The sequence below is a fragment of the Hyperoodon ampullatus genome (genome assembly GCF_949752795.1).
Source record: "Hyperoodon ampullatus genome assembly, chromosome: X".
In the NCBI taxonomy this organism is placed as follows: domain Eukaryota; kingdom Metazoa; phylum Chordata; class Mammalia; order Artiodactyla; family Ziphiidae; genus Hyperoodon; species Hyperoodon ampullatus.
Genome location: NC_136913.1, coordinates 107,467,396 through 107,484,951, shown reverse-complemented (window position 1 = coordinate 107,484,951; position 17,556 = coordinate 107,467,396). Strand labels below are relative to the sequence as shown.

General features: G+C 36.7%; 1 protein-coding gene across 3 annotated transcripts in view; it reads left to right on the top strand.

Annotated features, from left to right (window-relative positions):
• Window positions 1-17,556, top strand: part of TENM1 (teneurin transmembrane protein 1) — a gene marked incomplete at both ends in the record, with an annotated part of 582,495 nt that overhangs the window by 318,486 nt on the left and 246,453 nt on the right. For all 3 annotated transcript variants that reach the window (XM_079727499.1, XM_079727498.1, XM_079727497.1), the window contains 3 exons: window positions 638-739; window positions 2,299-2,493; window positions 6,172-6,372. In XM_079727499.1, coding sequence (XP_079583625.1) covers window positions 638-739; window positions 2,299-2,493; window positions 6,172-6,372 — 498 coding nt within the window. The remainder of the gene's footprint in view (window positions 1-637; window positions 740-2,298; window positions 2,494-6,171; window positions 6,373-17,556) is intronic.

Sequence of the window (17,556 nt, the reverse complement as noted above, 5' to 3'; positions counted from 1 at the left end):
AGGGAAATTAGTGGCAAAGAACTGATAAGCATTTACAGTCAAGAAAGCATTTCTCAACAAAATACTTAGGTTCTAATGCTTTTAGTGGTGGTGAATTTAATATGAACACTTACTTTAAAAGCTTTCCATTGTCACTTATTAATGAAAATGAAATACTGATTATCATATTTAAGCTGTCAAGATAGTAGATTAAACATTTTAGGTGCTAGAGAAGAAATTTTTATTTGCTACAACCTAAATTTGAAAAATAAACAATAGACTTCGTCTTCTGGGTTACATTTTAAAGTCCATTTTGCTTTTGAGAAATGACCTATAATCCTCGTACATTTTTAGCTTTATCATGAATGTCTCATAAGAATACAACTCAACTAGACCCTTTATGCACTTTAGAGGTGAGGTTGGTTTTTAGTTCCATTCCTGAATAGCCAATTCAGCAAATCCAGGACGCTTTTAATAATTTGGTACTGCATATGACATCTTACAGAAGTCTTTGGCATCTGATTTTAAATAGTAAGTGCTTTGTAGACAGCAGAGGGCAAAGATTGTTACAGGCCCAGAGTTTCTGCAATTTAGAAAAAATTAAGGACTCTACAATCTATAGGTTTGTTCTTTTTTTTCTTTTTTTCTCTATTAATAGAAATAATGGATGACTGTTCGACCAATTGCAATGGAAATGGAGAGTGTATCTCTGGCCATTGTCACTGCTTCCCAGGATTCCTTGGGCCTGACTGTGCTAGAGGTGAGGTTGCTCTGTTATACTGATTGATTGGGGAACTCAATGTCATTTGAGAACTCAGAATTAGTAGTAATAGGAGGAAGAGGAGGGACAGGAGTGGCAGTAGCAGCAGCAATAGCAACACCTGAACTGTCACTACCAAAAGCTGAGCACTTGCTCTGCCAGGCACTGTTCTAAACACTTTGCAGTACTTCTTTTAATTCCTACATCCTACGATAGCCCTACGATGTAGATCTATTATCACAGTTTTATGGGCAAAGAAATAACCTCAGAGAGGTGAAATACCAAGGTTATCTAACAGCTGGGATTTGTACCTGGATCCTCTGACCCAACCACTCCATTATACTTCTGTTCCCTTCATAAACTCATTTATAATGGATGAACTTTAAGAAAGGGCAGAGTGGGTAACCGGTTATACACACCAAGGTAAACTGGAAGGGGTGGACAGTCACCAAATCGGTGAGTAGCCTAGAAAGGAAAGACTGGAAAGGCAGAAGTTAAACTTTCAAACTTTACTAGACTTAAACTAGACTTGCCCATAGTTTAATTCTTGAAAAGCTGTAGATAAATCACACTGTGTTTTCCCCATAGACTTCCAGTTATTACTTTAGAAATGCTTTCTGCTCGTTCGCAGTGTGTTCGTTAAGTTCTCAGTCTGCTAATGCTTTAATCTCAGGTTTCTCAGCCACTCCGTTTCTTTAGATTAAATTCTATTCAACAGAGAATTCTTTTTTTCTTTTGAATTTTATTTTATTTATTTTTTATATAGCAGGTTCTTATTAGTTATCTATTTTACACATATCAGTGTATACATGTCAATACCAGTCTCCCAATTCATCCCACCACCACCACCACCACCACCCACCCCCGCTTTCCCCTATTGGTGTCCATACGTTTGTTCTACATCTGTGTCTGTATTTCTGTCTTGCAAACCGATTCATCTGTGCCATTTTTCTAGATTCCAAATATATGCGTTAATATACAATATTGGTTTTCAACAGAGAATCCTATAGCATTTGCTAGGTTCCAAGTTCTCTGATAGATCTTGAGGAGGTGGGAGGTAGAAGTAGAGGTGATGGCTGGTATTGAAAAAATGAATAAGAGAAGGAAGGTACAGGCCCTGCCCTCAGGAAGCCCATATTTTTAATAAGGAGACATACAGTGACAAAGCGGAGTGAGTGTTCTAATAAAGGTCTGCACAGTGTGGGATAGGCAAAGACATCTGTCTAGCATAAATCTCTTTAAATGCACAACTTTTTAAAGATAACATTCTATAATATGAATAACTCCCTACTAGTTTTACAGATTTTCAGGGAAAATCAAAAGCAAGTACTTGAAATAATTTCTCCACTCAGGATGTTTTTATAATTTATCTTTCCCCCAATCCCATAAGAGGAAAATTCTGTTTGTAATCACGAACATGTGCCAATTTAATAAAGGCTAAGACAGAAATAGTACAATTTTTTTTACCAGAAATATTATACAAGAATCAATAGAGAATTGCTCTTTGGAGATTTTAAAAGCATTATGCAAACATTACAAGTTCATTTGCCAACCTTCAGATTCGTGCCCTGTGCTGTGTGGTGGGAACGGAGAATATGAGAAAGGACACTGCGTCTGCCGAAATGGCTGGAAGGGGCCAGAGTGTGACGTTCCAGAAGAGCAATGCATTGACCCAACGTGCTTTGGCCACGGCACCTGCATCATGGGAGTCTGCATCTGTGTACCAGGATACAAAGGAGAAATATGCGAGGAAGGTCAGTGCCCTGTGTTAATCTATTGCTCCAGGCTTTTCTCTCACTGAATTGTCCAAGGTGTCATTCTGGGTTTCTAGTAGAGATGTAAGTGGTCTTTGCAAACCATTAAATGCTCCACATGTCTACTTAGTACATGGAGCGGGGGAGTTCGTGTCTCTTCTGACAGCCTCTAATATTAACATGAGGCTTTATCTGTGGCCCTTGCAGAGCAGTAGTGAAAAATGGCATTTCCCCCCTCGTTTTAACAGTTTTATAACTTGAGAATTTCCATACTGATGATTTTAGGTGTTAATTTACATGCTTTCATTATTACAGAGTGCACTAGGCTACATCTTACTTTAAAGCACATAATAAAAATAATAATACATGCACATTTGGAACCATTTCACGAATGTTTTCTTTGGGAGTGATTTGTAATTACCATTATTATTATTGCTTTATATTGTTTATTTTTACATACCTCCTGCTGAAACTTGACCTCCATGCCTAAGGAAGTAGACTTACCACTAATGAGTTTCGAGGCAGTGCCTTTATATTAAAATTCACCCCAAAGGAGCCTTTACACATACACACACAATAGTTTTATCATTTACAAAACATACTTCAAAATAGTAATAGTTTTATAATTTAAAGAAGACACATTGGAAAATAAATTTACTAGTAATCAGACCTTTTTCATGTCACATTCCTCAAATAAGACTGATTTCAGAAATAATATTAAACCATTACCATGGGAGATGGTCTCATCACAACTGTTGTTCAGGAAAGAGACTGCTGAAAATGCGCTATAATTGCTTTTTAAAGATGGCTCATTGAGACTATTACACAGCATTTTAAAGGGTTTAATCTCATTCCACTCCATGAGCAAGCCAGAGTTTAGCTTTCCACTTCCCATTAGCCATAGTAGAATTTTGGTGTGAAGATTATATCTGTTCCAATATGAATGTCATTGGTCCTAGGGAAGGCAGTAGAGTTCCTGAGTTACTTTTGGAAGCTGTTTTTATGGGAATCCATCTGCAACCATGATATTTTAAGTTGTACATTCAGATGCTATATGGACACACAGACATTCACCAAAAAATGGTGTCTATCACAACATCTACAATCTGCCCTGAAAAACATTTAACCTAATTAATTTAGACCTTTCTAATTTAAATTTTGTAAGTCGTTGAAAAAAAGACTTAGCTTATGTTTGCCTTCTAGGGGCCACTAAGAAAATTTACAGAATAACCAAGATAGCAAGGAATACCATGTTTAAAGGTATAAACTTTTCAAATACAGTTTTTTAACAAAAAATATTTTAAGTCAGACATCACAAACCAGGAGCTCACAGGTTGAATTGGGCCCATGGATGAGTTTTGTTTGATTCACAGAGTGGTAGTGGTGGTGTTTTCGTTGTTGTTTAATGTGACGTATTTCCCAAAATTTAAAATAGAGAAATGTCATATAAAAGTCTCTGTTTCTAGCTTCTCTTGAACAACTAGAAAATCTGGTAACCTTGGGCCCACATTCCTATGTGGTGGCAATGATTGTAACCAATTAGCAGCAGCTTCCTTTAACTGGACACTTATTCCCAGCACACCCTGTTTGTTTGTTTTTTTAATTTTTGAATTAATGTACTTTATTTTTTAGAGAAGTTTTAGACTGATATAAAAATTGAGCAAAAAGTACAGAGTTCCCATATAGCCCTCACCCCTACACACACACACACACACACACACACACACACACAGTTTCCCCTATTATTAACACCTTGCATTAGTAAAGTACCTTTGTTACAATTGATGAACCAATATTGGTACATTATGATTAGTAACTAAATAAAGCCCATAGTTTACTTAGGGTTCACGCCTGGTATTGTGCATTATATGGGTTTTGCTGAATGGATAATGTCATGTATCCACCATCATGGTATCATCCAGAATCATTTCACTGCCCTAAAAATCCTCTGTGCTCCACCTGTTTATCCCTCGTCCTACTCCAGCCCCTGGCAACCACTGAGCTTTTTACTGTCTCTGTAGTCTTCCTTTTTCAGAATGTCATATAATTCGAATCACACAGTATGGAAAATTTTAAACTGGCTTATTCCATTTAGCAACATGAATTTGTCTCCTCCATGTCTTTCCATGGCTTGATAGCTCATTTACTTTTCACTGAATTTCCATTGTCTCGATATACCCGTTTGTTTATCCATTCATCTATTGAAGGACATCAAGGCTGTTTCCAAATTTAGGCAATTATGAATAGAGCTACTGTAAACATCCATGGGCAGGTTTTCGCGGGGGTGTAATTTTCAACTCATTTGACACCCTGTTTTCTTACATCCAGCCCGTCTCATTCATGTATACTACCAACCTGGTCCTTTCAGCCATATGACTTTGTGCCTCTTACTTATGTATGACTTGCCTATTCATTGAAGGTGGCCTTCTAAAAAAAGAAACTATATTAAGTTAAATACTATTTCATTTATTAAAATTATTGTATTTTGATGTAATAAAATTACCTCCTTCTGAAACAATATTCTACATTTTAGACTTTTCCTCTCCCTCCAAATAATGAACAGATGAAATCAGGTGTACCTTCTGGTGTTTATTTGCTGATTAGCTCAGGTATTAAAGCATTGTGCTAATGATCCTGAGATCATGGGCTAATTATAATGGCAATAACACTAATTATAATACTGCTTAGTTAGACTTACTCTGTTCCATGGTACATGCCACACCCTAAAAGTAGGCCAGTCTTGCAGATGATGGCAGATTGTATCAGTCTATTTCCATTGCCCGAAAAGTAATTCAAAGCATACATCCTCATCATGGTTAAGTTATTTTGCTCTCATCTTATTTGTATGGGAAGATCAGAAATTTGGAAATCAACTTTCCCATTTCCCATGGGATGGTCGCTCAATTAAAAGCACAAAATGATTTTCCCCAAGGCAAACATAGGAATCTACTTCTAAAATAGAGTGTTTGTTAGAATGTGTCCAAAATTTTCCAGACTTCACAGAATCCGAGACAAATATAATTGAGTCTGTGATATTCTAAAGCATTGAAAACTATGTCACAGCATCCTGGTAGAAGGAGAAGCCACGAGGAAAAGAATTTTTAAATTACGTTAAAAATGTTGCATTTTCAGTGCTTCTTAGGGATAAATGAGAAATTATAAGAAATTGATTATATTGTATGATTTCATGAAACAGCAGTCACCTCACCTAATACCTTAAATAATCCAAACTTAAATATATATAAAAACTCCTCTAGACACATTAAATAAAAGCCATTTCTGGGAGTTATGATTCCAATTTCAGAAAAGGCGAGGAATGACTTACTAAAAATTCTTGATCTTTCTTACAAAGCCAAGGAATTCTTATTGAAGGCCCACACTGGTCCACCCACCCATTTGCGTGGGAGTACTATACACTGCTCATAATTTCACATAACATATGTGTGGTTTCCTTCTTCTAAATTTAGGTTGCAACCTTTATGATAGCCTACCATATTTTCAAGTGCTAATAATATTCTGGTTTGAACACAGCATTTACATGAGTCATTTTATTGCCTAATTAAAACAGCATAAATGATATAATATTAGGAAATCAGTGTATCTCGGTTTCATTGTCCTAAGGTAAACTGGCCACACTTACTTACTTTCAACCTTTTCCCTCCTTTTTGGGGCCTTCAGAGGACTGCTTAGACCCAATGTGTTCTGGCCATGGCATCTGTGTAAAAGGAGAATGTCACTGTTCTACTGGTTGGGGAGGAATCAACTGTGAAACTCCACTTCCCATATGTCAAGAGCAGTGCTCAGGACACGGGACTTTTCTCCTGGACACTGGAACATGCAGCTGCGATCCCAAGTGGACAGGATCTGACTGCTCAACAGGTATGTCAGAGTTTTCTTCTTGTTCTTCTTCCTTCACTCCCAAGTTCTTACTGGTCTTTACCTTAAGGTAGTGTCTCTTAAACTCTGATCTGTATGCCTTTGTGGGTTTTAAAGGGCTTCCAGGTATTCCCTAGGCTAGTATTTTACTGGATTTTCATATACAACATACTGCTGGGCTTTTAATCATATTTTGCATTGTCATAGTTCTGTATTCTCCTGTAGTTATTTCATCCATTCTCAAGTCTTTTGTTATCAGTTCTATACAGATTATTTGAAATCTATGTCTTCCCCAAATTTAAGTAGTCCTTCCTTTCCAGCCATCTGCAGAATATTTACACTGGGTGTCCCATCATGTAAAAACTCAACTTAGCCAGGCACTTTACTCTATTTCTATATTGCCATGTTCCTGCCCAATTACTAGTCCCACAACTTTGCTTCTCTACCCTAACATCATCCACAGTTCTCCGTTGTCTATAGAAAACCTTCAGATATCCTAGCCTGTTATCAAAAGCCCAGTAAAAACTATTCCATATCTCTCTCTCCAGCCTATCTTCTACTTCTGCTTCCTGCATAGATCCCTCCTTGCACTAAAGTAATCTGTATGCTCTCCTTACCCCCACTTTTCTTTATGCCCTTTCCTCAGCAGGGATGCTAATCCCTCTCCACCTGTAAAAATTCAACTCATCCACCCAGACCAACTACAGTTTTAGCCATTTTATAAAACTTTTCCTGGTCACATCAACAGGATCCTCTGAAATCCTACCGCACTCATTGCTAGAGAATCAAAAAGGCATTGTGATGTAGGTATTTGAGTACGTGATTTGTTTTTCCACCTAAACCAAAAATAAGGGATCGTCCTTTATATATTTTTTCTTATCCTCAGACCATGTGCTCATTAAGTGAGTAGAATTAATAAGTAATAGCTCTTACAAAGCCTCTGCTGATGAATTTTGTTGAGGATGTAAAATGGCACGTGATAAGCAAGAAGGACAGGTGCTCTGTCAGCACCTGAAATAGTTTTGAACCCAAAATCTGTAATCCTGTACTATAAAGAAACAGGAGAATCACTCTGTTAAGGGAATTAATTCTAACCTAATACTTCACTGTACAAAATTTTGTTGCCTCACATAGAAATAATATGGGAGAAAGGATTGCATTTTACAATTTCAGAGAATGATTAAAATGCTAAAGACAGTGTAATAATAACTAAAATGCAAATCTTAAAAATCACTCACTTATACACTTAGCAAATATAGTGTGCCTACGATGTGCTTGGCATGGTGCTTGGTGCTGGGGATATAGTAATGAACAAGATGGATGTGGTCCTTGCACACAAGGAGCTAGTGGAGAACACACATTGAACAATTAGAAGATAGTTAACAAAAGGGAAGTAACTGCATATTAGGGGACTTTACAGTATAGCTCTAACCTGATTATTAATTTATTTACTAAATGTTATTAAACACCTTCCATCCTTCCATGTGTCAGATATAGTATCATGGCCTAGAGCATACACTTACATAACAATTATTGTGTATTAGGCACTTTTCTAACTGTTGGACTTATGTTCACTTAATCTTCATAACAACCCTATGAGATAAGTACTGTAATTAGGCCCACTTTACACATGAGGAAACTGAGGCACAGAGAGATTAAATAACTTGCCCAAAGTCACCCCTATAACAAGTATCAGAGTCCGAATTTGGACTGAGGTATTCTGGCTTCACGCTCCATGCACTGAACCATTGTACTATACTGTCCTCTGGGAGCCCATCACCTAATTCACCATGTATAAAGAGGTATCATTGCTAGGCTGTGTCCAAGGCCATGTACTGCAGAACACAAAGAGGGGGGCATGGGTTATTTCTCTGAGAAGAAACCCTACAGCCAAGAAGACTTTGGAAAAGTCTATTTTTTTAAATTTATTTTATTCAAGTATAGTTGAATTACAATGTTGTGTTAATTACTGCTGTACAGCAAAGTGATTCAGTTATGCACATATATACATTCTTTTTCATATTCTTTTGCATTATGGTTTATCACAGGAGCTTGAATGTGCTATACAGTAGGACCTTGTTATTTATCCGTTCTATATATAATAGTTTACATCTGCTAATCCCAAACTCCCAATCCATCCCTCCCTCACCCCCACTTGGCAACCACAAGTCTGTTCTATATGTCCGTGAGTCTGTTTCTGTTTTGTAGATAGGTTCATTTGTGTCATATTTTAGATTCCACATATATGACAGGGACATAATAGGGGCTCAATAAATGTTTGGCCAATGGACAATTAAATGAGGAGGTGAGAATGGTTCCCTAGCTCTCACATCTAGGGGCAAACTGCTTCACCTCTCTGGCTTCAGTGTACTAGAATCCTTAAGGATGCTGAGACAGGTGAACTAGAGGCTACCACATTTGTGAAACATTGAACCACATATCTCTACACTTCTTCTATTAAACAAATTTTCCTTGAGCACTTACTATGTGCCATGTGCTAGCTCTTGGGATACATCAGTGAGGAATACAAAAATTCCTGCACTAATGGAGCTTGCAGTCTGGCTGGGAGAGATAGACAGTAAACAATGAACAAGAAGTGTGCAAGTTTTTGAAACATGAGGAAACTGAGGACCAGCGAGGTTCAATGACTTGTCCAAGGCCATAGACCTGGCTAATTTGCAAACGTGCAAGTAGAAACCAGGGCTGTTGATTTCATTCTACATCTAGCGTTCCTTCTAGCCTCCACCCTCGCCCCCACCAAAGGAAGAGTTAGACAAGGAGCCAGGGACTCAGGTGTATAGATTAGCTTACTGAAAAGGGAAAGTTCGAGGAGATGAAGGGCATCAAATATCAAGTGCATGAATGACACATTCTTGTCCAGATACAATGTGGACTAAACGTAGACTAAATTAGAATGCAGACTAAAGCCACGTTCATCCATTCTAGACCCAGTAGAAAAAACACTGGAAACATCTCTTGCTCAAAGAATCAGAAGAGTGAATAAGTATGATCCAAAACTTTGCAGCCTTTCAGGCAAAAGGCTTCCTAATAAAACTACCAACTTGAAAAATAGGGGGAGGAAATGCCTTCCAAATCTCCGGTGTCATGGTATGAATAGTCCTTCTGTGATTTTTAAGCTCCATAAAGGTTGTTCCCACAGAGCATACTTAACCATCGAGATGATCTCACTGTGCAGACTTTTAATTGAGTGTGCTCAGTACAGGATGCAATTTAACATCTGATTCTTATAATGGATCATGTCATTTCAAAGGTGGTGGATATGCTCTTTGCCATTGATCATTTTCTTCCTCTAAGCGCATGACGCTTAGCTGTTAGCATGTTAACTGTGCTGCTCTGATACCAAGGGGACTGCAGTGAATGGTTTACTGATTATTTTTAGTCTGTTTTCTAGGTATGTTGAGTATTGTTAGTGGCAGTGAATTGATAGTTGATACAGGATTCTTTAACCTGAAGGTCTCATGGTACTTCACAAAGGTTAACTCATTAGTCTTTAAAAATACCTCAAGAGGAATACAATAGAAGCTAGTTATAACATAGTTTAGATTTGGATATACCGCAGGTCAAATCATACTCCCTTAAAATAGAACTCCTTGCCATGAAATCTCAGTAATACATTTAGCCTATACTGAAGATAACTGGCCTTGGCTTCTAATATCAGCATTGTAAAATGCATCTACTACATGTCTTTCATAAAATCTGGCTTCTCCTGGTCACATAGTCTTTGAAGGGGAGCACAAAAACAGAGTTTGGAGCTTTGTACTCCTTTCTTCCTGATGAAACTTCCTCTGAGTCACCCCGTCTATTCTTACTCTCAGATAACTGACTGTGAAATTCATAGAAGGTAAGCATTCACAAGGAGAAGACAGCTTCTGCTCTTTCTACCGTGATTACCTCTCATTATACTGGATCTTAGAACTGGATTAATCAGCTAGAGAGATGGAACATTACGCCCTGAAGTATTTCTGAACCTCAGATATATATATATTTTTTGTTTGTTTGTTTGTTTGTTTTGCTATATAACAAATCATCTGAGGTACTATCATCATGTACCCCATCCAAGCCGGGTTAGTTCCTGAAGATCCCATAAGGCTTTGTTATAAGGATATTTGTTTTCAGGCTATCCTATGACATGTGGCCATCTTGTCCATCAGAGAGATGACACTGCATGTGTGTATTTGTGTACGTGTGCACCTGTGTGTCTTTTCACAGCACAGTGACTTTGAGTAACTAATTTAACTTCTTTGAGTCTCAGCTGCCTCATTTTTGAAATGGTAGAAGATTAGCCAAATGGCCCTTGAGGCCCCTTTCAACACTGAGATCTCTGATTCTTGATACTGTTTAGTGAGCTGTTGACACTGATTATGAATGGTTCATGGATGCAGTCCATAAACTCTCTTAACTCCATATTGTTTATGGTGAGGAAATATTAATTGTAAATAGTTTTGTTTTCGTTATAAGGACATCCATACTTTGATATATAGACCATGCTCTTTGAGAATCTACCTGTATTTGTAGAGATACACATGCACACACACACATATACATGTGTATATATAACAATGTCTCGTTATGTTTTTAAGTGTTGCCTAATGGATGGTGATATGCATCTACTAATAAAATGGATAATTAGAGGAGGAAGTTGTAAAAGGCTCATATAATTATTATTGCTAGGAAAACTTTCCTTGATTACACAAGTATCATATGCTTTTAAAACATTATTAGTTTTCCCCTTTATTGAAAGTGCCAATAATCAAAAGATTTTCATCTGATTCTACATACCTATCATATACAATACATCACTTTCCTGCAATTTCCAGGTATTGATTAGGCCATTTGAGATGATTAGTGCGTATGCTGTATTTTTCCTACAGATATTATAGTAACAGCAGGGTTGTACCTGCCGTTTGATAAAGAAGCTTTGTTCCAAATCTAATGTACATGCTGCGGGCACAACGATATAGTCATTCATCATGCCACTGAAGAGAAAAATCCACTCATATATAAAGTAACTACTATTAAGTATCTTCAGTAGAAAAGAGATAATCAATGTACCCAGATTAGGAACCTAGGATTGCAGGTACTTTTCCCTCTTCAGTTCGGGGGACACACTTGAATTTCTTAGGCACAGTAGCTGAGTTCTCAGAAGAAAAGTTTCTATTAATTAGTAAACAATGTTAATATATTATAATGCTACAAATTCCCTGGACTTAAAGAAAAGCTCAAATATAGACAACTAGTCACCGAAACATGATGGGAGGTTCTTTTTAGCATACAGGGACAAAAGGCTTATGACTAATTCCTATGTAGGCTTAATTATTTTTAACTTGCATTCAAAGTATGACAACCTCTGATCAAATTTATTTTAAAGTATTTCTTTTTCTACTCAGTAAAAAAATAAAGGGTAAACCTTAAGGTGACTCTGATTTGATTGATTTAATAAAACAAACCCCTGCTTGAAACATAGTGGCTACACCATTAACACTACAGTGAGGTCAAAACATTAACTGTAGATTTACTGAATCAGTAAATGAAGTTCATTGGTGGCACTAGAAATACAACCCAAGAGCATCCTTAATAGAATTTCAATTCAAATTAAGGGTGTAAGATGGAATCCACATAAATATTTTTGAGAGGTAGATATGAAATGGAAAAAAAATCATACTATTATCATGATTTCCTAGCAACACATCCTACTCAGAGATGGTTTGACACCCCCTAAGTTTTTTTTGTCTCAAGTGAAAATAGAAATTGAACCCCAAAATATTCTCAGATTCAAAAATCCCTTATTTTTATAAAAGAGAGTTCATTTAATAGCCATAAGATTATATATATAGTGCAGTGATTCAAGGCACATCAAATATCAAATGTTTTCCAAATACGTCTTTTACATTTTGTTCTGAGACAATAAAAACCATGCCTGTTCTGCCATCATTAGCTGGCTGCAATGCAAAAATCCAGCGAAACTTTTGACAATTTGACAAGTTTGAAAAAGGAGGTACGTTTGCAGCTTCCTCTCTGTAAATCTGAACTAACTCTACTGACTGTTCCAGGACATTAAAGCTTTAAAATTGTTTTTGAAACCAGGGACATATATTAAAATAAGGTGGCAACTGTGAGGCAAGAAAATGTAATTAAGTAAGCATGAGTGTGAAGATGCATGCTTACTTACATGGTTAAAGTACAGTTAATAATAAGGAATGCATTTGGACAGACCAATAGGGGCATCAAAAGAAAACAGGAAAATTCTGTGCTTCACTATTAAATGCATTCCTCTCATTTACCCAAAGTCTTATTCTGAATTCCAATTCATTTTCTATTTGGCATTTTTCTCAATTCACATTTATCTACATGAAATGAAAACAGACCCAGAAAAGGGTGTATCTAAAAGGTGTATTTGGCCCTGTAGGTGAGATCCTGCGGGGCAAGTGGCCACCTGGGTGCCCACCTCCACAGTCTGACCTGCCGCCTGCTTGTCTAGTGGAGATGGCTGAGAGGGCTCGAAGGAAGCCAGAAATCAATTGTGCACAATCGGTGGCCAGGACATGGACAAGAATCAGAATAAGTTGTCCCAGTCCTGTGCAAAATCAAATGATTAGAGATATTGAAGAGCACCCCATACATCTCCCCCAAATACACTGAAGGATACTTTCATTCCTGTAATTAAAACATCCTGCGTTGATCTGTTGGTTTTAATTTTTTCTCCAAATACTTACATATCCATTTTCTTCATTTCATTATTATGGCCATAATCCGGGGTCATTATTAGAATGTGGATTGCATATTGAGCTTTGATGCTACAAAATACCTCCAGGACTGTTCCAGAGATTTGCTCTACATGTATTTTTCTGAGTCATTGGAAAGAAGGAGAAGAGACATAGGAAGGACAGAGATTAGTCCTTCATTAAAGAGTAAGGACAATACATTTTTACCTAGAAACTTAATAAGGTGGAGCTCATAGAAATTCTGAACGGGTACTTGCCTCTGCTATAAAGAACTTGACTTGTACTTGTACTTCCACATTCCCAATAACCTAGCAAACAGGTTTCTATTACTCTCGTAACATCCATAAGGTCTAAGCAGGGTTGGTAATAAGTTTCCTCATTTTATAGCTGAAGGAACTAATTTGCTGTGAGACACAGGGAAAAAGTTACTTTATTGTGTATGCTTCAGAGTTGAGGTTGACAATAGAATTCACAGCCCAGTGTCCTATCCTAAGGATCAGTGTGGATTAATTTTGTTTTTATCCTGCTTGTGACTTGCAGAGCTTCTTGAATATAAGAACCCATGTCTTATATACACTACCAAATGTAAAATAGATAGCTAGTGGGAAGCAGCCACATAGCACAGGGAGATCTGCTCGGTGCTTTGTGACCACCTAGAGGGGTGGGATAGGGAGGGTGGGAGGGAGGGAGACGCAAGAGGGAGGGGATATGGGGATATATGTATACATATAGCTGATTCACTTTGTTATACAGCAGAAACTAACACAACAATGTAAAGCAATTATACTCCAGTAAAGATGTTAAAAAAAAAAAGAACCCATGTCTTTCATAAATCATAGAAAATGTTCAGTCATCATCTCATTGAATCTTGATTTTCCCACTTTCTCTGTTACCTCCTTTCAGAAGTTCCATTAGACTGTCCCACTCTGGTCTCTATGTCTTTTATTCTTTTTCCGATTTTACATTTCTTTGTTTCTCTGTTGTTTTATAGGTGATTTCTTCAAATTTGTCTTCTGGCTCACTAAATATCTCTTCAGCTGTGTTTATTATGATGGTTAACCCTTCCATTAGATTTTAAATTTCAGTGATATCTTTTAATTTCTAAAATTTTAATTTAGCTTTTTTTCAAATATGCCTCATTAATTTTTGGCAATTTCTTGCTCCTTAATCCTATTTTTGTTTACTCTCTTTTCTTTAAACATACTAAACATAGTTATTTTATATGCTATATTTGAAAATAGATCATGTTAAGGCTTTGTGGGTCTGGTCTGTGGTTTCTTGTTTCTGTCAACTCTTGCATATGATGGCTTGCTTTTTTGTTTCTTTTATTTTTTAATTGTTGGTTCAAATATGTTTAAATTCTGAGTCTGGGGAAGATTTACATTTGTTTCTGTCAGAACCTGTCTGCACTACAGATCAGGGCAAACTTTATTTTTTTACTGTAGTATAGTTGACTTACAATATTATATTAGTTTCAGGTGTACAACATGGTAACTATTTGTACTAATTTAAAGTTTAAATTAAAAATCTCAGGTTACAGTTTTTCGGACCATACAGATGGTACAAATTCAGGCCCCAAACCCACATGAAACTTGGCTAGTCACCATGAAGTATCAGAGGAGGCTTGTTATTTAACATCCTCAGACCCAAGCCTGAGACAGATTATTTCCTTCTAGTCTGTTTCTGCAAGGCACATTTTCATCTAGATTGGTTTTAATATGGATCCCTGATCCTGTGCAGGCCCAAGGTTCAGCTAACAATCTGTTTCCCACTCTGGACCCTCACCAGAACTCTAGGTCACCCAGATCAGCAGATGCCTCTGGTGTACTGGCATACCTCTAACTCTCCATATAATCTTAAGCTAATCAGCCACTATGGATCTCAATTTATACGCCTGCAAAATGTGTTTTTCAGCTAAATTCGCATTTCAATTTATTTTTAATAATTAACGTTTTCACTTTAAGTGGAGAAAAAATATTTAAGTTCTAATTAAATCAAGAATTTTTTCTACTAAGGTATGTGTGAACACATTAGAGTCCAACAAACCTAGAAGAGTTTATTCCAGCTAGCAAAATGGTTCAGTTAGTGTGCATTGGAAGAATGTTCTGAGAAGTATTGTTCAAAAGATATTTCTGAAGCCATAGCAGTCAAAGTTAACGGTGGAGTCAAGAGTAAACAATTTCAGCAATCAAAGAGAGCTTCCCACACTTCTCTGCTAGGTCCATTCATTTTTAAAATTGAATTCTGCATGTCAAGCAGTGAAAGGTAAAGCATTCTAAATACTACTGCCTGCTTTCATTTCCAACCATCTTTGTTTATTTCTTCTTTGACAGACTTTTGGCATAATCATGGAATATTGACACTAGATTAGATCTTAGAGATCACCTAGGTTTGCCCTTCCTGTTATAAAAGAAAACTGAGGCCCAGAAAGGTTGAATGATTTTTTGTAAGGTCAAGTAGCTAATTAGGCATATAGTTAATATGAGAGACAAGTCTCGTGATTTCTGGTTTAGACCTTTTGTCCAATATACCATTCAGAGAGCCTTGTTCAAATTCAACAGATGTTACCTTTCCTTTGTCAGCACTGCCACTGAATCTCTAGAAAATTGGCAATGAGCATATATACAGGGCAGGATCCCAGCATCTATCTCTTCCTTGACTATCAGAATGTTATGATTTAGGGGAGAAGTAGGTTGATGAAAGTGATCTGAGCCAGTGTTGGAAAAAAAAAAAAAACAGTGGTAGGAAAATCGTCAGAGATTCAGCATAGAAAAATTCAGACAGAAATGAACTCAAATCCCAGCTCTGCTTCTAAGAGTTACTGTGTAACCTTGAGTAAGCTAATTGGTTTCTTCGAGCCTCTCCTGTAAAATGGGGAAGTAATTCTTACTTTGTAGGGTAGTTGTAAGGGTTAAATGAGATAATATATCTGAAACACCTAGCATAGTGCTTCTCCCATAGTAGACATTAAATTATAATAATAAATGGTAGCCATTATTGTCATTATATTTCAATTCTCATTGTAAAGACACATTTCAAAGACAAATCTTTTGTAAGTAGAAGATAGATTAGTAGCTGTCTCAAAGAAATTCATTTTCAGACGTGATAAAGCTGAATTAATTTAAAGGAGTATGAAAATTCTTTCTATTCCAAAGTCATTACATTTTTTTTTTGGTCCCTTCCCAAATGGTATTATTTCCTGTGTTTGTAGAATAGATGTTTCACTGAAAAGTTGGCTAAAAAGTATTTATTCTATCTCTTCACTCCCTTTATTTTAAGTCCTGCTATTCATCATAAAATCACATTCAAGGAAAATTTATATTCCTGATCTGTCTGCTAAGATTAGGTTCAGTAACAGGAAATACCTCCCTCAGGGGAGGCAAAAAAAAGAGTAGCTTTAACAAGATATAACTTTGACCTTACTCTCACACAAAAGAAATCTAGAGGTAGGCAGACCAAGGCTTATATGGTGACTCCAGAAAGAAAGTTTCTGCTGGCTCACACCTCTAGTATCCCTAAGATGGGACCCTTATCCTCATAGTACACAATGGCAGCCAGTGCTCCAGCCACCACATCTTCATTTCAGGCAAGATGAAAGAATGGAGGAGAAAAGGGCCTGTCTCCTCTCTTTTAAAGAGACTTCATTGATGCTGCTGCTGGAAGCATTTATTTATATCTCATTGACCAATAATTAAATCATGTGACCACACCTAGATGCAAAGGAAGCCAAGAAATGTAATCTTTATTTAAGGAAGCCATGTGCACAGCTAAATAACATCAAATTTCATTGTAGTTTTCTAGCTTCCAACCAACACATCAGGGCAACAAGATCACTTCCATGACTCACCATGTCCTCAACATAAAACCAAACCCATAGCTCAATGGAAATAAAACTTTCTTTGTATTGGGACAGTGAGACACTTCACGTACGGATCCTCTTCAAGATTTAGTATGGAAAATGGATTAAGGTATCTCCTTATTAGTTACTGTATTGATAACATGTTGAAATGATAATATTTTTGACATATTGGGTTAAATACAATATATTATTAACATTAATTTCACCTGTATTTAAAAATATTTTAATGTGGCTACTAGAAAATTTAAAGTTACATCTGTGGCTTGCATTTGAGGTTCACATTATATTTCTATTGGACAGCATTGCTCTAGCATATGGCAGTATTAAGTTTAGCCTGGAAAATATAGCTAAATGTATCTTCTAAATTAAACTGAACATAATATAACTAAATGTATCTTCCAAATTAAACTGAACATATTCAGATAGCAAGGTAACTTGAATAAGTACCTTGTAGTATAGGATTGTCAACAAAGTCAGCTATATGTGGAAAAGGTTTACTAAAAATGATGATTTGGGTTTTAGTATAATTGATCAACAGTCCTTTTTGGCACTAAGACACCAAGGGTAACCATTATTAAATCCAGT